This window comes from Tamandua tetradactyla, chromosome 24 (genome assembly GCF_023851605.1).
Source record: "Tamandua tetradactyla isolate mTamTet1 chromosome 24, mTamTet1.pri, whole genome shotgun sequence".
Lineage (NCBI taxonomy): Eukaryota > Metazoa > Chordata > Mammalia > Pilosa > Myrmecophagidae > Tamandua > Tamandua tetradactyla.
The window spans coordinates 28082858-28110403 of NC_135350.1; the positions used below are offsets into that span (position 1 = coordinate 28082858).

Consider the following 27546-nt stretch of genomic DNA (forward strand, 5'->3'; position numbering starts at 1 on the left):
TTTATAGGGAGGGATTATAGCATCACCTATATTTTGTCCTTTTTTTGTTGCAGGTGTTAGTATGTCCCATCTGAGCTGGGTGTGGGAAACAATGTAGCCACGCAGGGTTAAGGCCCCTGGGAAGTTGGCGGGGGGTGGAGGGTCTGTGCCCCTGCTCTTTTGGCCTCAAGTTTTCTCCTGATGGCCCCTTTGCGACTGTGCCTATTTTTGGTTGTTCCTCCCCTGAGGAAACTTACCCATCTTTGGATAACCAGCCATCTTCTGGGCCCAAGCAGAGTGATGTGAGGTGTGCAAGTGAGGGAGGGGCAGTGTCCCCTGAGAGGGTTTGATCTGTCTCTTTGACAGCCTATGCCCCCTGGCCTCCAAGCCCAGCACCTGCTTTGGGATTCCTTTGGTCACATGTTTTGGGGAACCCAGGTTTTTTCTTCACTGAGGGCTTAGCTCATAGCTTTGGGCAAGAGATAAATTGCATGGCACCAGCTCCCTGTAGGCCTCCACCTCAGCACAGCCAAGAGCTCCTCCCTGATTTCATATGCATTGTATTATCAGGAGGACTGCACTGGGAAAGGTGTTGGAGTCGTGGGGGGGAGGGCGGTAAAATTGCATGAGTTGAAGGTCCGTTGGACTTGGGAACTGTTTCCCTTTTAGGGGTTATGGAGATAGTTTTTCTGTCCTAGAGTAGTGAAAACAGCACTACTGAACTTGGTGAGGTGGGATTATAGCATACTGGGGGATTTTCCTTTAGGGTGCATATAGAATAATGCAGGTCTGAGAACTGCCTTGGCATGAATATGGGTTATAGTTTTCACCTTTTTCCTAACATAGGTGGTCTTGAGGCATGCCTGGCATGTGTCATTCATTCTGCTTCAAAGGGCTTATGACTGTGTCGAGCAGAGATGGAGGAGTGAGGTGCATGGTGCTGCCTATGGGGGAGTGCCAACATGGGAACGTACAATTAGCCTCAGGGAAGGAATGGGCACACCCTGGGCAACGGCTAGGAAGGGGGAAGTTACCTGGGTAAAAGGGATCCCATCAAATTAAAGTAAAGTTGATTTGGGAGAAGAACTCCAGGCGACTTATTTCTAGGAGGGCTAAAACTGCTAAATGAAAGACAAACAAGCAAGAAAAGACAATTAGTCCACAGACCTGGCAGGCTGGGATGTCCATGTATTGATTTCTTAATCTTTGGCCATGCGCAGATCAGTCAGCTTCTGGGGTGACTGAGGCAGGGGGCTTGGAGGTCTCCTCAGGCTTTGGCCGTGCATTGACTAGCTGCTTCCTGTGAGCTAGAGCAGGGCAATGACGGTCATTCAGGCCTCAGCTGTGAGCTGGTCAGCTGATCTTGGCTGTGATGGAGAAGGGCGCAGTGGCTTCCAGAGAATGATGTATGTCAGGTGTTTAGGATCAGGGGTGCACTCCCAGGGGTCAGCTCTGGTGGCCCTCATGACTCAAGAGTGGTGAATTCACAGGATGAAATCAGTGACTTTGACAGCTGTTGGGGTTACTAAAACAACATGGTAAGGACCTCTCCTGGCTGGAGGGAACTTTTTTTTTTTTCCAGTTTCTTATCCACACGACGTTCCCTGGCTTAACCTCATGTAAGGGAGGGTAGATGCTAAAGAGTTTGGGTACTGCTTTTAACACTTTTCCTTTTAGTTCACCTAAAACTTTTCCTAATTTTAACCATAATTTCCTTTTTCATAAACCTTTGGCAACTTATTGTATTTGTCCAGGACTTGTTTTACATTTTTCTTATTCTGTAACAGCGATTTATTTTATTTTAGGACAAAACTTTTTTTTTTAAATAAAACACATCCTTTATACTTATTATTTTAAACAAATATTTTATTACATACATATTATCATCAAAATTGAATTTTTCAGAATAATGTTAAATATTTAAAATGCTTAAGCTAATGCATATTTGAAACCTCAATATACAAATTTTTTTTTAAAAATGGATTGATGGCACATATCAAGACTAAGAAAAAAACTGTAAGGATAAAACTTGCAAGCAAGGAGTTTTCAAATATTAAACAGCTCCCCCAATTTAAAAATATGAAACATAAAACCAAAGGGGAGCCACAAATTTTGAGTCAAAGATAATGGGGTTTGGCCTAAACCCTTTGCTTGGAAGAAAGAGACTGAATGAGAATACAGAGGTGCCAAGGGAGCTGGACACAAGTTTTCTGCCTTGCCAGAAGTAGGAGTACTATGTACTTTAAAATTATAATTTGGTTTATATTCTTCTTCATACATTCTTTTTATTTCATTATTTGACAAAACATTAATACTTTTTCAGTTGACTGCAGCTTTTAGCAGTGCTTGGAAAATGTCTCTGCAGGAAATTCTATTACTGGTATCAGGGAATCATTTCCCATTGTATTTTTTTAGCCTTTCCTTTTCCTGTATTCCAATCTCCCATGTCTCCCGGCTCTGCCATTTTATTTAAGGCACTGTTAAGTGGATTGCTTGTTTTTCCTAATAATAAAGTTATTATCAAGTGTTTATATGCTGGAGGTGCTGCCTTAACGATAGCATTTCTCTGTGAAGCATTGACAGGGAGGGGATGGCATGTGTTGGCCTTTCCCAATATAGTTGTTGATTTCATAACTTCCTTTTAAAAATTTCTGCATAGTGTCTCACAAAGTGTACTAGGGTCGATTATTTTGTGGCCACATGGTGTCAACAGGGCATTGCTTATTATACCTTTGTGCAGCTAATGCCAGCAAGTTAGAACTTGTCTCAGGCTGCTGACTAAACTCCTGAAAAGCAGTTTGTATAATGGGATTGGTGCTAATTCCTATAACTTTTATGCAATTAGCATAGTCTAGCACCACTCCTCCAATTCCTGCATCAACAATTTTGACCATTCAGGTTATTAATGACTCACCAGTTTGTTTGTTTTTTTAGTAAAATGCCTAAGAATGTCAGGTATTTTTTGTTATTTTATAGTTCTGAAAGTAACCTGGTTGCCCTGTTTTCCTCCTTTTTGCCTTTGTATTGGTCCAGTTCCTATTTTTGGAGGATATTTATTTTTTTTACTGACAAACTTTTTCATCTAAAATATTCCCATTTTTCCATTATCTGCTTCATTCCACACATCACCATCCCATTTATCAGGGTCCCAATCAGCAGTGGCAGTGGCTAATATCATATGTGCTTTTCCTTTGTTTACTTTATCTCATCTGTTTTGATATTTATATTAGGCTACATGGACTGCGGCCCTCTCAGCTACTGACTCATAATTATAACTTTGATTTTTTTAAAACAAAATTTTGATTCTGCAACACAGACAGTTTTTCCTGTAATTCTGCCAATTCCTTTTCGTAATTCATTCTTTTCAGGGATTGCTTAATCTCTTTGTTCACACATATTTTTATATTCCATTAACAAAGCCCATCCTTTTTTTATACTCTCCAATTATTTTTTTCTGATGGAATGCTTTCTAGACACAGAGCAACCCAAATAGGCCTTTCCTGTTTAATTTTATTCCCCCAATCTTTATAGGGTCCTGTGCATTTTGCTCATTCCTCTGCAAGTGAGGGGTAAGGTAAATGATCCCATCCTGGGATTTCTTGGTTCTTTACTTTGGGCTTAGAGGACCTTTTTTTTTAAAAAAAAAATAAGATGACATTATTTCCTAATCTATGCTAAAGCTTATGCTTATTATTAATTTATTTTAAGTAAATTTTGAAGAGGGGCTACTGACTTAGAAATTCCCGAATGCCTTAAAGCATTAGAAAGTATAACCCAGGGAGACAAAACATTTAAATTCAAAACATTCTGCATACAAAAAAGATAAAAAAACTGGCAGCTTTAAATTTATCAAGAATGATTCTAATAAAGCATTACAATATTTAGAAGAACGTAGTCCATATTTTCTGCACAAATTTTTTAAAGTTTGTCTTACTGACCTTCACCACTATGTAGCTGTGCTGAAATGCGAATCCTGCTTACAGTGCCAATTTTGTGCACAAAAAGCAACATGATATTTGTGGGCATTTAATTTATAGGTTCGAATTCATGGACAACACAGACTTCAGTGATATAAAAGCAGATTTTATTAGGAAAGTAATTAAAGAAAATAATTAAAAGATAGTAATTAAAAATAAAACATAATTATATCACCAGATAAGATGGCACCAACACCTGAAGAGAAGTTCTGGAGAGTTTTAGAAGCAGCATTTTAACTCTCATTGGTAAAAATCTACAGCAATCTTGGGGACAGCATTCAGTTTCCTTAGTTAAGATACATAGCAGAGCACAAGATTTTGATGTGATGCTTACCCTCTTTCATAAGATTCTTCTCTTTTCTTTTCCTAAGTTTCTACTCTTTCATTCTTTTAACTGCTTATATGCAGCTTTTTTTCTTTCCTCTTTTTATGATATCTTCACATAATAGTATCAAATTTCAATTAGCTTATGTGACCAGGCCCAGTTTGGTCCTCTGGGAACTGGCTGGGAACCAAGAGGAGCTTCCTGAGACCTAGATATTTTTATTAAAGTACACCTCCTTCTGGGAGGATAGCCAGTCCTCCCAGCTAGAGTGCACATTTCAGCTGTTTCTTACCAAGGTCACACAATGGCAACATCAGTTATACAGAACAGACTGTCTTCATGAGATAAATTTTAAAACCCCTACACAGACATTTTCCTCTTGCTCTGAAATGTGAAAATTTTAATTTATAAGACAGAGTAATGATAAGCTGTAATACAAGAGAATTTCTTTTTTATCGTACCTAAAAATGATTCACTTTAATTCATACAGTTTCCTAAGTCAGTCAGGGGTCAGCTTGATTCCCCAGTCGTTAGTAAAAGCTTTCTTAAAGTTAGAAATCAGGCACTGCAATGGTGTCTTACTGACTTCCCCTCTCATATCTGTGGTGCCAATGATTAATGAGAGGACTTACAGACAAACAATAAAGGGTTTTGAATAAACTGTCGCTTCCTTTGGTCTGGCCGCTCCCGGGTGCCTCTCGGCTTTGGTGGTCTGCTATAAACCCGCTTTCATTCACACAATTCCACACACACAGTCCAACAGCCCTCCTGCACCACCCTTCCCAAATCCGGACCTGAAGACTTCTGTTTCTCCAGGTCCTCCGACTGGAGACCAGTACTTGGAGAGTCTCTGGGAAGTGGTCAGGCTCCCCTTCCACTCAGGCTCCCCTAGCCTTTTACAAGTGGGTTGAAACTGATGCACCTGGGTGCTTACCAGTCAGATGGGTGGTGTTCCCAGAAACCTGGTTCCAGAAACTGTCCCGTATGTGTCGTTGCTCCAGTGGTGATGGGCGCCTCACCCAGAAGGTTAGGAATCTGAGAGACGGGGGAAAAGCTCCACTGCCAGCGCTGGATTCCAGCGGGTCTCCAGTTCAGGTACTGCCACTGCTGTGGGCAAGGGAGGTGATAATTCACCAGTGGATCCCAGACGAGCCCTCAGAAAGGTTGTGTGAAAAAGGGACAAGGCTTCAAGGCTCCTGGAATGTTACACAGAGACAGAACAAACCAGGGCCAAGGCTCCGAAGTTTCAAGAAGTAGGTTTTTATTGTCTATGGCCATAGGGCTCAGCCAAGTAGTCTCTGAAAGTCTGAGGCCCGAGCAAAAGGTTAACATCAGCTTTTATAGACAGGATGACATGTTAAAGACAAGGTAAATGATTAGCTGGTTTAACTTGAGAAGGGCACAAAGCTGGGTTACAGAAGTGTATTAGCCATTGAGGGAGGGGTTCCTATCCCAGGAATGTGTCTTATTTTGCCTACTTGCAGTTTTTCCCATTCCTGGAGGCTAGGGGAGGGGGTTTGGGGATTTTCCATAGAGGAGGCAGCTGAACCAGAAGAAGAAGGTGGGAGAGGTCTGCCTGCTGCAAAGCCTGCTTACTACAGCCTCTGGAGTAAGAGTGCCTGGGTATGTTTTCTTGCTTTGACATGGACATTGGGCAAGTTATTTGGATTTTTTTCTTCAGTAAAATAGAGATCATAATAATACAGGCCTCAAAAGGTTATTTGGCATATTAAATAAATCATTACATGTAAAACCCTCTGACTTTGGCACATAATAAGCACTCAATAAATTTTGCTATTATTTTTGAAAGCTGAGAATTACCTATAGATGTAACCCATACTTTAGTAGTTTAAAATTCTAAAATCCCTAAGATAGAGTGAAAGATACACCCTAAAGATGTTTGATCATTTTTAATACACTTTGAAAGGCTTAATGTTTGTGTGGCACTGATTAATTTATATTTAATGTGATTATTGATTCATTTCTCTGTATATACATTGCTTGTTTTGTGTTCTATTTTCTCACCTTCTTTCTTGTAATAACCAAATATTTTATTCATTCTATTTTATCTACTTCTATTACATTTTTATTTATTCATATTTTAACTATTTTTTAGTTAAAAATACCTTATAGATTATAATGTGCATTCTTAACTTGTTAAAGTCTGATAAAAATGATTACTTTTACCAGCTCCCCAAGAATGCTAAATTTAGAACATTTTTAACTCCATTTTGCTACCTGTACTTTTCAAAATTAATGTCACACATTTTAAATATACATGTATTTTGAAACATATAAATATTAGTATTTCATAAGTGAATATTTATTCATACTTACCCCCACATTTTCTGTTTCTGTTATGCTTTATTTCTTTCTGCATTTCTTTGTTTCCATCAGAGTCATTTTTCTTTTGACTGGAAAACTCCCATTAGTATTTTTTCTAGTGTAGGTTTTATTTGTCTGAAAATGTCATTTTTCAATGATTATTTTTTGGAGAGTATAGATTTTTTAGATTGATGGTTATTTTCTTTCAGCACTTTAAATATGTTGTCTTAGTTTGCCAGGCTGCTATGACCAATACTATACAATGAGATGGCTTAAACAACAGGAAATCAATGATTCACGTTTTTGAGGCTAGGAAAAGTCCAAAAATCAAGGTAACATTTCTAGTTCTCTTTCTAAAGCCTCCAGTAATATGCATTAAGACCCATCCTGATTCATTCGGCATGATTTAACCAAATATAACATGTTCAAGAGACCCTGTTTACAAGGGATTAGCATCCAAGGGTATATGGATTAAGATTAAGAGCATGTGTTTGTTGGGGTATGCAATCCAAACTTGCACAGCTGTCATTACATTGTTTTTTCAGTCTTCTGTCATTTCTATTGAGAATTAAATAGTCAAGTTTATTGTTTCTTCTTTGAAAGGCATGTGTCTTTTTCTTTGTCTTTGGTTTTGTGTTTGGTGTGCCTAAGGTGTGTTTTTCTTTATTTGGGTGAGGTTTGCAGAGACTTTGAATCTCTGGATTGATATCTTTCATCAATTAAAGCAAATTTTGTTATTACCTCTTTATATTTTTCTTCCACCATATTATTTCCTGCCTGTCTTTCTGGGATTCTAATAATTTATATGTTAGACCTGTTCAACATGCCCCGAACAACTTTTAAAATTCTTTTGATTTACACATCCTGTTCTAGTTTACTAGCTGCCAGAATGCAATATACCAGAAATGGAGTGACTTTTAAAAAGGGGAATTTAATAAGTTGCTGGTTTACAATTCTAAGGCCAAGAAGTTGTCCCAATTAAAACAAGTCCATAGAAATGTCCAATCTAAGGCATCAGGGAAAGATACCTTGGTTCAAGAAGGCCGATGAAGTTCAGGGTTTCTCTCTCAGGTGGAAGGGCACATGGCCAGCACAGTCAGAGCTTCTCTCTCATCTGGAAAGGCACGTGGTGAACATGGCATCACCTGCTAGCTTCTTCTCCTGGTTTCCTGTTTCATGAAGCACCCCGGGAGGTATTTTCCTTCTTCATCTCCAAAGGTCGCTGGCTGGTGGACTCTGCTTCTCATGATTATGTCATTTTGCTTTGTTCTCTCTGAATCTCCCTCATTCTCCAAAATGTTTCCTCTTACAGGACTCCAGACACTTCTCAAGACTCACCCAAATGGGTGGAGACATGTCATCACCTAGTCCAGTTTAACAACCACTCTTGATTAAATCACACCTCCAGGGAGATGATCTAATTACAGTTTCAAACATACAAGTGCTGAATAGGGATTATTCTGCCTTTATGAAATGGGGTTTAGATTAAAACATGGCTTTTCTAGGGGACATACATCCTTTCAAACCACCACACATCCTTTTTATCTTTTCATGTTTCGGCTTGAATATTTTCTAATGAGCTTTTGATTTAACAGTCTTCCTTTGACTGTATTTCAAATGCTATCAAATCAATTAATTCCATATCTTCTATTTTTCATATCTGGAATATCTAGTTCTTTTTTATGTATTTCACTTTTCAGGAGATTATCTCCATGTTGTCAACTATTCTTTTTCTGTATTTTCCCTCAGTTTTATTGGGCATATTAATCATAGTTATTTTGAAGTCCTTGTTGGCTGTCTTTACTATCCGGATCACCCATGTTGTGTTGTTACTGTCTGGTTTTTTTGTTTGTTTCTTTGTGTCTCTTGAGTTTTGATCATGCAATTCTACTTTTTGGCATGCCTCATAATTTTTAATACAATTCCAGATATTCTGTATAAAAGCATTGTTGAGACTTCAATGATCTTCAGTGATCTTCCACTTAAAAGGTTCACACGTTTCTCTTCAAGGCAGATAAACTGATTACAATTTTGCTATGGCTTACTTTACCTCTGGTTCATCCATTTACTTAAATGTAGTCTTCTGGGGGCTGTCAGCTGTGGGTCTGATCTGTTTAGGGCCCCTCTCTCCCTGACACATCCTAAGCTTTTTTTTGTTTTGTTTTTTTTAGATATTTACACTTGTCCCATCTCTCATTCTCTTACCAATATCTTCACAGGGAAACAGTCCATTGTGGTTGTCCTCAAATTTTCCCTTTTGTCATTTTGTCTCAACAAGACCACAATAAGTTGGTTTCTCAGTTCTTTCTCAGCAGCTTTTTGTCAGCCCTAAGAAAGCCTCAGATTCTTACCCTGCTGCCTGTTATCAGCAAATGTTCCTAGGGAAAATGCGTATGCAGATTGATCTTTTACCTCTCAAAAGTTCTACCCTTTAAAGAATTTTAGTCTCTCTGGGCTATGCTGCTTCTTCAACTCTTTGAGGCCTTTTAACAATAGGATTGTATTGTATTTTACATGTCTTTTTGTTGTTGTTGTTGTTTTAGATAGAAATGTTGTGTTCTACAAACTACTCATTTCCTGTCAAGTCAATGCCTAGGCTAAGTATGTTCTACCTCCTAAACAGTAACAATTGTAAAACGTTTTGAAAATTCTTGTTATAATTTCTAGCACCACTACATTATAATAGGATTATTATAAAAGTAAATTATTATTATAAAATGGGCAAATGATATGAATAGATATTTTTCTGAAGAGCAAATACAAATGGCTAAAAAAGCCATGAAGAGTTAGTTGCTTGTCTTCCTTAGCTATAACGAAAACACACATTAAAACTGCAATGGGGGGACTTCCTGGAAGATGGCGGCTTAGTAAGACGCGCGGATCTTAGTTTCCTCTCCAGGACAGCTACTAGGGGAGTAGAAACGATACAGAAAGCGCCCAAAGCCACAACAGAGATAAAAAAGACAGCGTACCCCATCCTGGAACGGCTGGCTGGCTGAGAGAAGCAGCTCGGGTGAGATCGCCGAGGCGCGCGGGCCTCACCGGGCGGGGCGGCAAGCGGCCGGAGTTACTCCCTTCCCCCTTCCCGGGCCGGCTGGGAGAATTGGAGAGGCAGTCCCCTGAAACCAAGGCGGCTGGCGCCCACACCATGCGCAGCCCCCCGGACCAACTGAGAGAATTGGATCGGAAATCCCCAGGCCGCGGAGAACGGTGACGGGTGGGAGAGGCCCCTTCCAAACCCGTGACTCCCGGGGAACGTGCACTCTCTCGGGCGGGCTGCTGCCGCTGGTGCCCTCCCGCCACGCTTGTCGCCCAGGGCCGACTAGGAAACTCGGACGGGCTCTTTCCCGGGCTGTGGCGACCAGCGACCCTCCCTGCGTCCGGACCCCGGGCCGGCTCAAGCCGCTTCGGCTAGCGAACCCCCCGGACGGCGAGAGTTTTCCAAAGTTTAAGGTCCCACAGCACCTTTTACTGGTGGGACCCGCAGACAAACGTGTGCCACGAGCGCCACCTCCTGGGCAGGATAAGAAAAGCAGAACCCAGAGATTTCACAGGAAAATCTTCCAAACTTTTGGATCCAATACCCAGGGAAATCTGTCTAAATGTGCAGACGCCAACAGAAGATAACGGATCACGCTCAAATAATTGAAAATATGGCCCAGTCAAAGGAACAAACCAATAGTTCAAATGAGATACAGGAGCTGAGACAACTAACGCTAAATATACGAACAGAAATGGAAAACCTCTTCAAAAACGAAATCGATAAATTGAGGGAGGACATGAAGAAGACATGGGCTGAACATAAAGAAGAAATAGAAAAACTGAAAAAACAAATCACAGAACTTATGGAAGTGAAGGAAAAAGTAGAAAAGATAGAAAAAACAATGGATACCTACAATGATAGATTCAAAGAGACAGAAGATAGAATTAGTGATTTGGAGGATGGAACATCTGAATTCCAAAAAGAAACAGAAACTATCGGGAAAAGAATGGAAAAATTTGAACAGGGTATCAGGGAACTCAAGGACAATATGAACCGCACAAATATACGTGTTGTGGGTGTCCCAGAAGGAGAAGAGAAGGGAAAAGGAGGAGAAAAACTAATGGAAGAAATTTTCACTGAAAATTTCCCAACTCTTATGAAAGACCTAAAATTACAGATCCAAGAAGTGCAGCACACCCCAAAGAGATTAGAGCCAAATAGGCGTTCTCCAAGACACTTACTAGTTAGAATGTCAGAGGTCAAAGAGAAAGAGAGGATCTTGAAAGCAGCAAGAGAAAAACAATCCATCACATACAAGGGAAACCCAATAAGACTATGTGTAGATTTCTCAGCAGAAACCATGGAGGCTAGAAGACAGTGGGATGATATATTTAAATTACTAAAAGAGAAAAACTGCCAACCAAGACTCCTATATCCAGCAAAATTGTCCTTCAAAAATGAGGGAGAAATTAAAACATTCTCAGACAAAAAGTCACTGAGAGAATTTGTGACCAAGAGACCAGCCCTGCAAGAAATACTAAAGGGAGCACTAGAGTCAGAACCGAAAAGACAGAAGAGAGAGGTATGGAGAAGAGTGTAGAAAGAAGGAAAGTCAGATATGATATATATAATACAAAAGGCAAAATGGCAGAGGAAAATATTATCCAAACAGTAATAACACTAAATGTTAATGGACTGAATTCCCCAATCAAAAGACATAGATTGGCAGAATGGATTAAAAAACAGGATCCTTCTATATGCTGTCTACAGGAAACACATCTTAGACCCAAAGATAAACATAGGTTGAAAGTGAAAGGTTGGGAAAAGATATTTCATGCAAATAACAACCAGAAAAGAGCAGGAGTGGCTATACTAATATCCAACAAGTTAGACTTCAAATGTAAAACAGTTAAAAGAGACAAAGAAGGACACTATATACTAATAAAAGGAACAATTAAACAAGAAGACATAACAATCATAAATATTTATGCACCGAACCAGAATGCCCCAAAATACGTGAGGAATACACTGCAAACACTGAAAAGGGAAATAGACACAAATACCATAATAGTTGGAGACTTCAATTCCGCACTCTCATCAATGGACAGAACATCTAGACAGAGGATCAATAAAGAAATAGAGAATCTGAATATTACTATAAAGGAGCTAGACTTAACAGACATTTATAGGACATTACATCCCACAACAGCAGGATACACCTTTTTCTCAAGTGCTCATGGATCATTCTCAAAGACAGACCATATGCTGGGTCACAAAGCAAGTCTTAACAAATTTAAAAAGATTGAAATCATACACAACACTTTCTCGGATCATAAAGGAATGAAGTTGGAAATCAATAATAGGCAGAATGCCAGAAAATTCACAAATACCTGGAGGCTCAACAACACACTCTTAAACAACGAGTGGGTCAAAGAAGAAATTGCAAGAGAAATTAGTAAATACCTCGAGGCAAATGAAAATGAAAACACAACATATCAAAACTTATGGGATGCAGCAAAGGCAGTGCGAAGAGGGAAATTTATTGCCCTAAATGCCTATATCAGAAAAGAAGAAAAGGCAAAAATGCAGGAATTAACTGTTCAATTGGAAGAACTGGAGAAAGAACAGCAAACTAACCCCAAAGCAAGCAAAAGGAAAGAAATAACAAAGATCAGAGCAGAAATAAATGAAATTGAAAATATGAAAACAGTAGAGAAAATCAATAAGACCAAAAGTTGGTTCTATGAGAAAATCAATAAGATTGATGGGCCCCTATCAAGATTGACAAAAAGAAGAGAGAGGATGCAAATAAATAAGATCAGAAATGGAAGAGGAGACATAACTACTGACCTCACAGAAATAAAGGAGGTAATAACAGGATACTATGAACAACTTTACGCTAATAAATACAACAATTTAGATGAAATGGACAGGTTCCTGGAAAGACATGAACAACCAACTTTGACTCAAGAAGACATAGATGACCTCAACAAACCAATCACAAGTAAAGAAATTGAATTAGTCATTCAAAAGCTTCCTAAAAAGAAAAGTCCAGGACCAGATGGCTTCACATGTGAATTCTACCAAACGTTCCAGAAAGAATTAGTACCAGTTCTCCTCAAACTCTTCAAAAAAATCGAAGTGGAGGGAAAACTGCCTAATTCATTCTATGAAGCCAACATCACCCTCATACCAAAACCAGGCAAAGATATTACAAAAAAAGAAAACTACAGACCAATCTCTCTAATGAATATAGATGCAAAAATCCTCAATAAAATTCTAGCAAATCGTATCCAACAACACATTAAAAGAATTATACATCATGACCAAGTAGGATTCATCCCAGGTATGCAAGGATGGTTCAACATAAGAAAATCAATTAATGTAATATACCATATCAACAAATCAAAGCAGAAAAATCACATGATCATCTCAATTGATGCAGAGAAGGCATTCGACAAGATTCAACATCCTTTCCTGTTGAAAACACTTCAAAAGATAGGAATACAAGGGAACTTCCTTAAAATGATAGAGGGAATATATGAAAAACCCACAGCTAATATCATCCTCAATGGGGAAAAATTGAAAACTTTCCCCCTAAGATCAGGAACAAGACAAGGATGTCCACTATCACCACTATTATTCAACATTGTGTTGGAGGTTCTAGCCAGAGCAATTAGACAGGAAAAAGAAATACAAGGCATCAAAATTGGAAAGGAAGAAGTAAAACTATCACTGTTTGCAGACGATATGATACTATACGTCGAAAACCCGGAAAAATCCACAACAAAATTACTAGAGCTAATAAATGAGTACAGCAAAGTAGCAGGTTACAAGATCAACATTCAAAAATCTGTAGCATTTCTATACACTAGTAATGAACAAGCTGAGGGGGAAATCAAGAAACGAATCCCATTTACAATTGCAACTAAAAGAATAAAATACCTAGGAATAAATTTAACTAAAGAGACAAAAAACCTATATAAAGAAAACTACAAAAAACTGCTAAAAGAAATCACAGAAGACCTAAATAGATGGAAGGGCATACCGTGTTCATGGATTGGAAGACTAAATATAGTTAAGATGTCAATCCTACCTAAATTGATTTACAGATTCAATGCAATACCAATCAAAATCCCAACAACTTATTTTTCAGAAATAGAAAAACCAATAAGCAAATTTATCTGGAAGGGCAGGGTGCCCCGAATTGCTAAAAACATCTTGAGGAAAAAAAACAAAGCTGGAGGTCTCGCGCTGCCTGACTTTAAGGCATATTATGAAGCCACAGTGTTCAAAACAGCATGGTATTGGCATAAAGATAGATATATCGACCAATGGAATCGAATAGAGTGCTCAGATATAGACCCTCTCATCTATGGACATTTGATCTTTGATAAGGCAGTCAAGCCAACTCACCTGGGACAGAGCAGTGTCTTCAATAAATGGTGCCTAGAGAACTGGATATCCATATGCAAAAGAATGAAAGAAGACCCATCTCTCACACCCTATACAAAAGTTAACTCAAAATGGATCAAAGATCTAAACGTTAGGTCTAAGACCATAAAACAGTTAGAGGAAAATGTTGGGAGATATCTTATGGATCTTACAGCTGGAGGCGGTTTTATGGACCTTAAACCTAAAGCAAGAACACTGAAGAAGGAAATAAATAAATGGGAGCTCCTCAAAATTAAACACTTTTGTGCATCAAAGAACTTCATCAAGAAAGTAGAAAGACAGCCTACACAATGGGAGACAATATTTGGAAATGATATATCAGATAAAGGTCTAGTATCCAGAATTTATAAAGAGATTGTTCATCTCAACAACAAAAAGACAGCCAACCCAATTACAAAATGGGAAAAAGACTTGAACAGACACCTATCAGAAGAGGAAATACAAATGGCCAAAAGGCACATGAAGAGATGCTCAATGTCCCTGGCCATTAGAGAAATGCAAATCAAAACCACAATGAGATATCATCTCACACCCACCAGAATGGCCATTATCAACAAAACAGAAAATGACAAGTGCTGGAGAGGATGCGGAGAAAGAGGCACACTTATCCACTGTTGGTGGGAATGTCAAATGGTGCAACCACTGTGTAAGGCAGTTTGGCGGTTCCTCAAAAAGCTGAATATAGAATTGCCATACGACCCAGCAATACCATTGCTGGGTATCTACTCAAAGGACTTAAGGGCAAAGACACAAACGGACATTTGCACACCAATGTTTATAGCAGCGTTATTTACAATTGCAAAGAGATGGAAACAGCCAAAATCTCCATCAACAGAAGAGTGGCTAAACAAACTGTGGTATATACGTACGATGGAATACTATGCAGCTTTAAGACAGGATAAACTTATGAAGCATGTAATAACATGGATGGACCTAGAGAACATTATGCTGAGTGAGTCTAGCCAAAAACTAAAGGACAAATACTGTATGGTCCCACTCATGTGAACAGACATTCGAGAATAAATTTGGAATATGTCCTTGATAACAGAGTCCAGCAGGAGGTAGAAACAGGGTAAGATAATGGCCAACTGGAGTTGAAGGGATACAGACGGTGTAACAGGACTAGATACAAAAACTCAAAAATGGACAGCACAATAATACCTAATTGTAAAGTAATCATGTTAAAACACTGAATGAAGCTGCATCTGAGCTATAGGTTTTGTTTTGTTTTGTTTTGTTTTGTTTTGATTTTACTATTATTACTTTTATTTTTTTCTCTATATTAACATTCTATATCTTTTTCGGTTATGTTACTAGTTCTTCTAAACCAATGCATATGTACTAAGAAATGATGATCATGCATCTATGTGATGATGTTAAGAATTAATGATTGCATATGTAGAATGGTATGATCTCTAAATGTTGGGTTAATTTCTTTTTTTCCGTTAATTAAAAAAAAAAAAGAGAAGGGATAATTGGAGCTGAAGGGATACAGACTGTACAACGGGACTGGATATAAAAACTCAGAAATGGACAGCACAATACTACCCAATTGTAATGCAATTATGTTAAAACACTGAATGAGGCTGCATGTGAAGTATAGGTTTTTTGTTTTTGTTTTTGTTTTTTTGTTTTTTTTTTCTTTCTATTATTGTTTTAATTCTTATTCTGTTGTCTTTTTATTTCTTTTTCTAAATCGATGCAAATGTACTAAGAAATGATGAATATGCAACTATGTGATGTTATTAAGAATTACTGATTGTACATGTAGATTGGAATGATTTCTAATTGTTTTGTTAATTCTTTTTTTAATTAATAAAAAAAAAAGAAAAAAAAACTGCAATGGGATATTATCTTACACCTCTAAGATGGCTGTCATTAAACAAATAGGAAACCACAAATGTTGGAGAGGATGTGGAGAAATTGAACATTTATTCATTGTTGGTTGGACTGTATATGATACAGCCACCATGGAAGACAATTTGGCAGTTCCTCAAAAAAACTAGACATTGAGTTGCCTTATTACCCAGCAATATCACTACTTGGTATATACCCAGAAGAGCTGAAAGAAGTGACATGAACAGACATTTCCACACTGATTTCATAGTGGCATTATTCACAATTGCTAAAGAATGGAAGCAATCCAAGTGCCCATCAACAGAAGAGCAGATAAACAAAATGTGATACATATGTGCAGTGGAATATTATGCAGCAGGAAGACAAAATGAGGCCCTGAAGCATGTGAAAATGTGGATGACCCTTGAGGACATAATCCTCATGAAATAATCCAGACACAGAAGGACAAATACTGTATAATCTCGATATTATGACTGGTAGAGATGACAATGTCAAGGCTCAGGCAAGCTGAATGAGTTGCTCTGAATATAAGCCAAGAAGTGATCAGCTCCGAGATGGAAAGTCAATGTAACTTTCTCTGATATTCTGCCTTAGTATGATGTAGATGCAGAATCCGGGGACAGATGGGGAATGTGGTGCTCTCCTGCTCACATTACTCTCCCTCCTTCCCTTTCTTCTCTCCCTATTTTTTCCCTTCTCCTTTCCTCTCTTTTTCTTTCTCTCTTTGTGTCTCTTTCACTTTTTCTTTCTACCTTCCTTTTCTAAAAATAAAAAATAAATTATAATGTAATAATGTTGCCCATATGCCATGAGCTAGAGGCAAAAAAAATTAAATTATTTTTCACCCTTAATAAGTATGTTTTGTAATCACACAAAATAATAATGCTAGCTCAAATGGTCTATATTTGAAAGTTTTAATATTTTTACAAATATAACTGTGATTGCTGGACTGTTTTTGAAAGTAATAAAACATACCTATTTTCTCTCTCTCTATATATATAGAAAATTAGTCACTATATATATAGTGGCTAGTTAGGAATTATATAATGAGAAGAAAAGTGGAGATGTGCCAATTTCACTATTTTGGGTAGGATGGCAATAGTTTCAAAGATACAGTATGTAAGGAATGGATTTTTGGAAGATTAATGTTTTTAAAAAATATGGACAAAGTTAGAGATCTGACTAGTTTTCTACTATGTATCAAGTTCTGAAATAAAAACAATGAAGTGTGAAAGAATGGAAAAATAAATCCTCATCCATTTTATATGTACAAAGAATGTTGCTGCTGGTTATACATTTTACATTATCAAATGAACAGAAAAGACTAAATTGTATAATATATCAGCAGTAGTAAAATATCACAAGAATTAATTAATTGCTAATTAAAATTTCAGATTACCAGCTTCCTCTAGGCTATTAATTCACAACTTCAATGCATTCAAGTCATTTTGATATTTAAGACTGTGTGTATCATTTGCTTGGAAATTTTATTAAACCAGAATTTACTTATAATAAGTTTAAATTCTAATTATAATTTTATTTCATGAATTAATAATTGGATATTAACAGCTAATACTGTACAATTGAACAATGTTTTATACCCTTGTATTGTTGAGATCACAAACCTGCTGGTACAAAACAAAACAAAAATTAATGTCAGAATTTGACATTATGGTATAGCTAATAACTCATCCCCAGTATGCTTAAATAATGTATACAAATCTCTCTCATTTAGCAAGTGGTTCATCAAATTAAATTTTTTTCCATTTTAATATCTCACTGACATAAGTGCTTTTACTTCCTTATCCTATTTTAAAAATTTAACTACTTTATGAATATAAAGATCTTTGTTTAATGATAGAGCAATATTGTTGAACTTTACTGCAGACTATATAGTCCCACTTATATTGATAAAAATAAATGATATACCCTTTTTTCTTGTCCTTTTAATATTCTGTTTGGTATTTGCAGGTCAGTGGAATTTCTGATGAACTACCTAACTTGACTAACCGATATGCTGCTTTCTTGTCAAGAACAGAAAGAACTCCTAAATTAGTGGATATGGTAAGAAGACTCCTCTATAATCAAACCTATTTGTAATTTAGTAATTATGGAGAGACTGTATAATATAAACATTATATTGGGACCTGTAAAAAGTACCTCAGTAGTCTGCTGTGATGATGTTGACTATTCTAATACTTCCATATTTTTAAAGTTTCCACAAAATCCTTGACTGGCAAAAGTCTAGTACTACTGTCTAAGAGAATATTACATGGAACATCCCATGTGGGTCAGAGAACATTCATTCTTAGGCCATATACTTTAGGTTCAACTCAGTTCACTCAAAGTGTAAATTTCTTTCCTCTTCAATTTGAATCCATATTGAAACCTAAGGATTGTTTGTGATCTCTTCATTCTTATTAGTATGTATTTTTAAATTGCGTTGGCATGAATTTTTCCCATGAAATTTACATTTTTTATAAATACAAATATAAATATTGAGCAAATTGAAAAAAGTAAAGTATATGAAATTTAAAATTGAGTATTTTATTATTTCATTTGGATTAAATTTAGTAAATGATCAAAGTAAAATTTGTTCTTAAAACATTAGAGCCAATAATGATATCAGAGTAGTCTTATGTGTACAAGGTGTTGTTAAAGTCAATTTTTTGCATAAATTGAACTACTTTTATAAGATATAATTAATAAAAAATTACCAAAACAGGATTATCAATCAGGTTTTAAAATGTAGCCAATCAACCAGAGCACTAATATTGTTAGCTGAAATAAAATTCTGCTAGATAAGACAAAGCCATAAATTGATGCGATAGTATTTTCAATGTTAAAATAACTGATACAAGCCAGTCATATTGATATCAATTGTGAATTACTAGGAAATGATAGTAATTGGATTTATTTGGTGGGAATCATTCAATGATGAACTTTTTTTGTTTTTAGAGGCATTACTAGACTTTGAATCCAAGATCTAAAGTCAAAATTAGCTCCAGATTCTACAAGATTGTTTGTAGCTACAAATTAAAAAAATAGTTTAAAGCCATCTAATGATGTTCTTGACATGTGGTATATGTTCAGGAATTGTTTTTAAAAAAGTAATATTTCAAGAGATCATTTCTTCACTTTGAGAAATTTTAGGGTTAGTTTGTGTTATTCAAGAAAGTCATTGTAGACATCTCAGGATCTACTATGTGGTGTGTCATAAATAATTTATTACTTATATAGTACTTTAAAGCTTGGGAATATTTAGAATGGATGAAAAGTTATGTGTAATATTATTACAGCTAGTAATTATAAAAAGCATACCTCTGAAGAATGAATAAGAACTCATGGAATGCATATGTATATAATATATTTCATTTTTATCATAAAAAAGTAGAATATTTGCTCTAAAGAAAGATGAGTTGTTCCACCAATTCTTTTTTACCTAATTTACATTATGCTCTTTTAAATTTGTCCCTAACTGGATCTGAAAGCTTCTTTTTAGTGTAGTCTTTTTTGGCATAAAACACTTGTAATTAAAAATACTGGGTGCTTAGAGCAGCTAGTAGCTAAAATCTAAAATTGTGGAATTGTAACCTATGTCAATCTCTGAAATATGTTCTACAACTAATCGTGGTGTTGTGCTTTGAGATTTACTGCTTTTTTGTATATATTTTATTTTTCACAAAAAAGAAAGAAAAATAAATAGATAAATAAATAATGGGGGACAAAGGGTAAAGTAAATTGGGTAGATGAAAAAAAATACTGGGTAGGGTAAGTAGAACCTTTTCATGTGGTTAGTTCAGCTAAGGTGTAGCCCACTTTAATCAGGATGGTTCTTAATCCTATTACTGGAGTCCTTTATAAATGGAATATATTCAGATATGAGAAAGAGAAAGTCATGGAAATCAAGAAGCTGAACCCAGAAGAGAAGGGAGAGACCAAGAGACACCAAGAGACACGTGCCTTGCCATGTGTCAGAGGAGCCAAGGATTGCCACAGCTAGCCCCAGAATGCCACAGTCTTTGAGGAGAAAAGACCACCTTGATGATGCCTTGATTTAGACTTTTTTTTTATCCTCAAAACCATAAACTAACACATTCCCATTGTTTAAGCCAACTCATTTCACGATATTTACTTGAGCAGCCTGGAAAACTAAAACAGGTATAAAATACATATACAATGAAAATCCAAATTATTGATCTCAAAACTAAATTGAAATCATTTATCAAACCTATGAACTAATGGCATTAATGTTACAATTTTCACTTCAAATAATATTAGAAAATTTATGTCAAATATTTAAAATATATATATGGATATGCTACAATCTTGGAGGAGGATATAATATTTTAATTTTCAAAGTTGTTCTTTCACATAAAAGAGTCTAAAAAACAATAGGTTTCTGATTTGATATGAAAGAGCATATAAGTTCCCAATGAAATAAAAACTTAAAAAAATTTTTATTGATAAAGCTTAACAGACAAACATTTCATATATGGTGTACAGTCAGTGTCTCACAATATCATCACATAGTTGTATATTCATCATCATGATTTTTTATTTGAATTTACATCATTCCAGCAAAAGAAATAAAAAAAAAGAAAAAAGAAAAAAACTCATACATACCATACCCTTTATCCCTCCCTCTCATTGACAAGTAGTATTTCCATCTACCCAATGCATTTTAACCTTTGTCTCCCCTGTTATTTGTTTATTTTTTACCCGTATTTTTTACTTATCTGTCCATGTACTGAATAAAAGGAGCATTGGACACAAGGTTTTCACAATCACACATTCTACAGACATTTCACACTGTAAAATCTATATCGTTACATAATCATCTTCAAGAAACAAGGTACTGGAACACAGAGCTACAGTTTCAGGTACTTCCCTCTAGCCATTCCACTATACCATAAACTAAAAAGGGGTATCTATATAATATGTAAGAATATCCTCCAGAATAACCTCTCAGCTCTGAAATCTCTCAGCCATGGACCCTTTATTTTCTCTCTTCCCCTTTTTCATCAAGAAGGTTTTCTTAATCCCTTGATGCCAGGCCCCTGCTCATCCCAGGACTTCTCTCCCACGTTGCCAGGGAGGTTTGCATCCCTGGGGTCATGTACCATGTAGAGTGGAGAGGGAGGGCAGTGAGTTCATTTGCTGTGTTGGCTTAGAGAGAGAGGTCACAACTGAGCAATAAAAGAGGTTCTCTGGGGGTGACTCTAGGGCCTAATTTTAAGTAGGCTTAGCCTAACTTTTGCAGGAATAAGCTTCATAGGGGCAAACCCCAAGATTGAGGGTTTGGCCTTTTGATTTGGTTGTCCCCACCCTGTGAAATAAATACTTTTTAAAGAACTATATTATAAGTTTAGTAGAAGATACAAAGAAAAGAGATTGAAAATGTGATAAATGCAGGGTAGACACAAGCCAGCTACCTGTTTATTGGCCATTTTAGAAACTGAGAAAATAGTTGAGAGAAATTATGTAAAAAAAAAAAAAAAAATAGAAAATCATCCTGAGCTGAATTAAGACATGTTTTATTATTTGAAGAGCCCAGCAAAATTCCAAAGAGGATGAACTTTTAAAATATCTGAATCCAGACACATTGTTTTGAAGTTTCAGAGGACCAGAAATAAACAAAATATCTTTGAGGCATCCACAGGGAAAAATTATTGGGTCATCTTCTAAGGGATGAGAAATGTGCTGATATCAGGCACTTCCAGCATTAGCAACATTTTAAAACTATGAGATGATGGAATAATGTTTTCTTAAATTTCTGAGAAACTTGTCTAGGAATCTGCTTCTAGTACGAAATTTCAACCAAGCAAATCAAGAAAATAATTTTCTGACATGAAAAATCTTATAAAATTTAATGCTCATATATTCCATATGTAGAGGTAGTACAGCAAAACAAAAATAGGAAATATGGCAGGAACATAAAGGAGATTTAAAAATTGAGTACTTTCTGGAAGAAGTAAAGAAAAGTGAAAATAAATTAAGTGATAATGCATTTTAGCTCATGTTTTGACATGAATCAAGAGGTAGGGATTCAGTGAAATAGAATTTCATTAACTTTCTTGGGTTTGGCTACACTATTTGGTTCTGTAGGGAATAATCATGATACTCTAAATGCTAATTTTAAATTAGCTCATTTTAAATCAATGTATGCAACTCACAGAGCATAGGAGTTGAGATGTGAGTTTGAGACCTTCTCCTTGCTTCCCCACACCATGGTGAACCCTGGGGAGACTGTGGATCCAGCTGTATTGGGGAGATAAAAAAGACTTGGCTGTATAAATCCTGGGGATGATGAAGCTGAGCTCTTCTTTTCACTAGAAAATCTGGGAGGTTGTTAGAATATCTCTCCCCCACACTGCTATGACCACTGCAGATTAGAAATTCTATAATGATATGTTTAGAAAGAGAGGGTCTGTGTTAGGATCTTATCAGGAGACTGAAACCACACTTGTTATTTTAATAGAGATAATGTAATATAAGGAACTGTGGATGTTGGAGAATTGAAAAGGCAAAGAGGGAACTCTAATACTTTGGAATTATTAAAACTTGGAAGCTTGGAGAGATCTTGTAGAGCAGATATTCAGACCTCTGAGGAGAGGGAATAGCTCAGCTGATAGAGTATCTCAGAAATTCAGAAGAGGAGCCCCATGGGTCTGTTGATACAGATTCTTGGGTCTAGAAGATAGTAAGAATATTTTAGAATATAATTTCATTTGAGGTATCTCATTAGAGACCTTATAATTTATTGTTCATTGGAATCTTTGTAAAAATTTCTTAGATTCTTGCATAGTTTCTAAAGTTTGTTTTTTTGATTGGTTAGTAAGTTGATATCTTATCATTCACCTAACTGTTGGTAGAGGACAAAACATTATTGTAAATTTTTTTACTGCCAGCCCATCAATGCAAGTGGAATAATTTGGAGATATTATTTCTGGCACACTAAAGAATGAATTGGTCACAGTGCATTTATATACTTCCTGTGCTTCCATTGCATTTTAAAGTCTCTATAATTTTTTAATTTAACTAACTTCTTTAGTCCAGAAAATGGACTTGATAAGCAAAAAGCAAGAACAAATACTCCTGAATCCCATCTTCATCAAGGAGAGAGCAACTGCTGAACAACATACACTGTGATAAACCACATGCTAAGAGCCTGCCTTTTGATTGGGTGCTATTACTTACCAGTATTTATATTTGTGAAGATACTACAATTCTACAGTTCTAGGTTATTGAACCCAAATTGCAGTTTTAGATATTTTTAATTGCTCTCCATAAATCTGTGAAGTAAGCAATAGATTCCTGAAGAATTTATATTATCTTTGCTCTTTAGTTGATGAAAGTGAAAAAAATTCACTTTCATGTATTTTGAGAATGAAAACTGTCCTAGTTTTAAAGCGATCATATTAATTAAAAATGAACAGAAAAATGATACATAATCCACATAATCACTGAGATTTAAATTATACAACATTTGTGGCATCCCAATTAGATTCCTACATTTTCTATCAATCAGTTATTCTTTTGTAGCTTATGGGGGACTGAAAGGGGGGAGAAATATGTTAAAAGTGATATTGAGATGATCAGTCAAATACCTTTACATACGCCACCTCTACATATGGTATAATGGTGATATTAATGTCATCATTTCTTTATACCAAATTCATGACTGATGAAACATGACATTTAGAAATATGACTTCAAATGTCTAATTTACTTAAGATACACATATTTATTACAAGTAAACCATGTTTCAGTCTACTTAAGAATTCATACCTATTTTCACAATTGCCTTCACTGATGAAGAAAGCTGTAGCTTGTAATGCTGGATTTGTTTACAGAAATCTGATGCCACTGATATCAGTCTTCTTTTGGCCAATTCAGAACATTAAATTTTTAAGCATCTGATCTTCTTTATATACAAAAGTATGTACTAACAGTCCTTTTGTTTGGGATTTCTAGAGGCAGACTAAAGTTTCATTGTATCATTACAAATGCCTAAGGGAGAAAGGCAGTTTCCATCACATAAGCTTAAAATGTTGTCACTAATATAATACCAACATTATATCCATGTCACTGATGCACATACATGGAGAATAAATAGGGAAAACTATAGCAGATTCATATAAGTTAAAATGACATTGGTTGAGAAATAGAAAGAAAAATAGTAGAAGGAAAAAAGGAAGTAAAAATGGCCAGAGATGTGAGAAGGTTATAAAGAAGAGAGGTTATGGGACGAAGTACTCATGTAAAGTCTGAGGGTTACATTATAACACAGGAAAAGTAACTAAAGCAGAAACATGTTGGAAAAATTGAATGTGGACTCACTTGCTTCTTTGGTAAGGAACTGCTGCTTCTGGGTTGAGGAAACGGGCTGATGGAAAGGAGCAGTTTTTTTTCACCCACCAACTTTGCAGACACCCTCTAGAACCTCTTGTAGGCAAAGCTTAAAAGGGAGATAGCTGTCAAAGTAGAAATATAGTTTGCATAGACCCAGGTTTGAAGCTGAGAGACAGTAGCTTAAAATGTGGTTCATTTTACCTTTTTGGCTATTCAGTTTTCATATGCATGGGTACACCCTCAGCCAGAATGTCAGCTGTTCATGGTTCTTTATCTGTTGGGAGACTCCAAACTTCAATTTTGAAGGATTTGAAGATATGAGTCTTCAGTTGTCCTTCCTTTTTTTGGTTGCTGTAATTTTCCATTAATTTATTGTTTTAATGATTATACAAATTTTATATTATATCTTGGTAATTTATGCAATGCATTTAATTCAATTTTATTAATATATTTATATAAAATTATAATGTAAAATATATCATATATTTTATTAATATATATTATATAGTATATAATCACATACTATATAATCATCCAAAGTGTGCAAACAATGGTTCACAGTATTATCATATTGTTGTGCATTCATCACAATAGATTTAGAGTAATTTTTATTATTCCAAAAAAATAAAAATAAGAATAAAATTAAAAATAATTTTAATTTAATTTTTAAATCCCTATACCCCCTATTATTTATTTATTTTTTGTCTTTATTTTCTGAATCATCTGTTCATACACTGGATAAAGGGAGTGTCAGTCACAAGGTTTTCACAATCACACAGTCCTCCCTAAAAGATTATACAGTTATATAATAATCTTCAAGAATCAAGGCTATTGGATTACAGTTCAACAGTTTTAGGTATTTCCCTCTATCTATTCCAATACATCAAAAACTGAAAGGGGATATCTATATATTGCATAAGAATAACCTCCAAAATGACCTCTCAACTTTATTTGAAATCTCTCAGTCACTGAAACTTTATTTTGTTTCATTTCTCTTCCCCTTTTTGGTCAACAAGTCTTTCTCAATCCCACGATGCCAGGGAGATTTACACCCCTGGGCCAGGCTCATTCCCAGGAGTCATTTCCCATGTTGCCAGGGATATATACACCACTGGGAGACATGACACGTATCAGGGGAGAGAAATGAGAGAAAGGCCCCATCTGAGCAACAAAAGAGGTTCTCTGGGGGTTACTCTTAGGCATAATCATAGGTAGGCTCAGCTTCTCCTTTGCAGGAATAAATTGCATAAGGGCAAGCCCTGAAGTAGAGGGCCTGGTCCATCAAACTGGCAGTTCCTAATGCTTGTGAGAATATCAGATCTTACCCAAGAAGGGAAGTTTAATATTGGCCCATTTTTACCCAACCTCTCAAGGGGACTTTTCAAATAGTTTTTTTTATCTTCTTCCCACATTACTCTGGGATTTATCAGGGCATCACACTAACCTGTACAGTCTAAGAAGATCTCATTCCCTATTCAAAGTTCCATGTAATCATGGTGTTCACCTAAGTTGACCATACAAGTTATATGAGATATTGTGCTGCCGAAAATATAAATTTTGCTCCCAATAAACATCTTCCTTTGGTCTCTCAAGAAGTTGAAGTTTTGATATGCAGTCAATATCATCCTTTACCCTTTAGCTGCTTTTCCCTAGTCCTACCAAGATCAGCTTCATTCATATCTCTGAAGTCTGACCACTTTTTAAGTGTTTTTAATAGTTGCTAAATGGGGTAATGCTGACCTCCATAGTTGCAGACCTCTAGCTCTGAGTCTCAGGTGCTACATAGATTCTCAGTTCCAGGAATGACTAGGTTGTACACAAAGAGCTCAGCATCTCAGAATTTAGAAATAGCAACTACTACTCTGGAACAGATGTGACTGCAGTGAGAGCTTACACTCTATGAACCTTTACAATAGGCCCTCCCCTGATAAACTATGCTCTCTTTCAGTTCTCAGAGTTTCTGCCTTATAGTTAGTCCATATTAATGAGGTATTACAATACTTATCTTTTCATTTCTGGCTTATTTCACTCAACCTGCTGTCCTCAACTTTCATTCATTTAGTTGCATGCCTCACAACTTCATTCCTTTATGCAGCTGATTAATATTTTCTAGTACATATATACCACACTTCCCCCTTCCATTCCTCAGTTGATGTACCCTTAGGCCACCTCCACCCATTGCAAATCACTAACATTGCCGCGATAAACACAGTGTGCATATGGCCATTTGTGTCCCCACTTTCAGTTCCTCCAAGTATACTCCAAACAATGGGGTTTTAGGATCATACAGCATCTCCAACCTTTGTCTCCTGTGAAGCCACCACACTGCCCTCCAGAGGGGCTGTACCACTCTACATGCCTACCAACAGTGATTAGGTGTATCTTTCTCCACATTTTATCCAGCAATTGTATCTCTCTGTTCATCTTTAAACAGTTTATTCACACCACAAACAATCCAACCTAAGAAAACAATGAATGGTTCCCATATAATCATATAGCCATGCCTTCACCACTTCAATCTATATGAGAACATTTCCATTTCTTTCACAAAGAATCCTATACCCCTCCCCACATCCCCTGCTTATTGATGTTTAGCTTTGACATTTTGTGTTTGTTACTTCAGTGGAAGCATATTACAGTGTTATTGTCAACTATAGGCCCTAGTTTGCATTGATTGTATTTTTTCTGTATACTATTCCATTTTCAACACCTTGCAATGTTGCTATTCAGTTGTTCTCCCTCATGCAAAACCATTTTGTATTTGTATAATGAATCACCATTATTGTCCACTCTAGGCTTCACTAAGTTATTCCATCCCAGTATTTTTCTTCTATCTTTCCTAGTGGTATCATGCTCTTAGCCATTCTTCCTCAACTATACTCACACTCAGCTTTGTTCAGTGGGCTTAAAATATTGTGTTACCATCAGATAGTATTGTGCTATCCATTTGTGGATCTTTACAATCAATCCTGTTGAACATTCTGTACTCCTTCAGCATCAGATGCCCTTTTTCTATCCTCTGTCTCCTTATAAAATGTGTGCTCAATTTAACACTCAAAGTTCAATCATGAAGTTAATTGATATTAGAAAGACCATACAGTATTTGTCTTTTTATTTCTGGCTGATTTCACTCAGCATAATGTCCTCATGGTTCATCCACTTTGTTGCATGTACCATGTCTTTATAGTGTTTTTTTGCTGCATAATATTCCATGATATGTATATATCCCAGTTTGTTTTACCACTCATTTGTTGATGAACACTTGGTCTGTTTCCATCTCTTGGCAGTTG

The 27546-nt window shown here is 36.3% G+C and overlaps 1 protein-coding gene across 9 annotated transcripts in view; it reads left to right on the top strand.

Moving 5' to 3' along the window:
* The window catches only part of STPG2 (sperm tail PG-rich repeat containing 2), an 846203-nt gene that overhangs the window by 283281 nt on the left and 535376 nt on the right, over positions 1-27546 (top strand). For 8 of the 9 annotated variants that reach the window (XR_013168349.1, XM_077142787.1, XM_077142794.1 and 5 more), the window contains one exon: positions 17873-17965. The exons of the other annotated variant lie outside the window; for it this stretch is intronic. Coding sequence is in view for 7 of the 8 variants with exons in the window: in XM_077142787.1 (XP_076998902.1) it covers positions 17873-17965 (93 nt within the window). In the remaining variant the exon portion in view is untranslated. The remainder of the gene's footprint in view (positions 1-17872; positions 17966-27546) is intronic. 9 annotated transcript variants of the gene reach the window in all.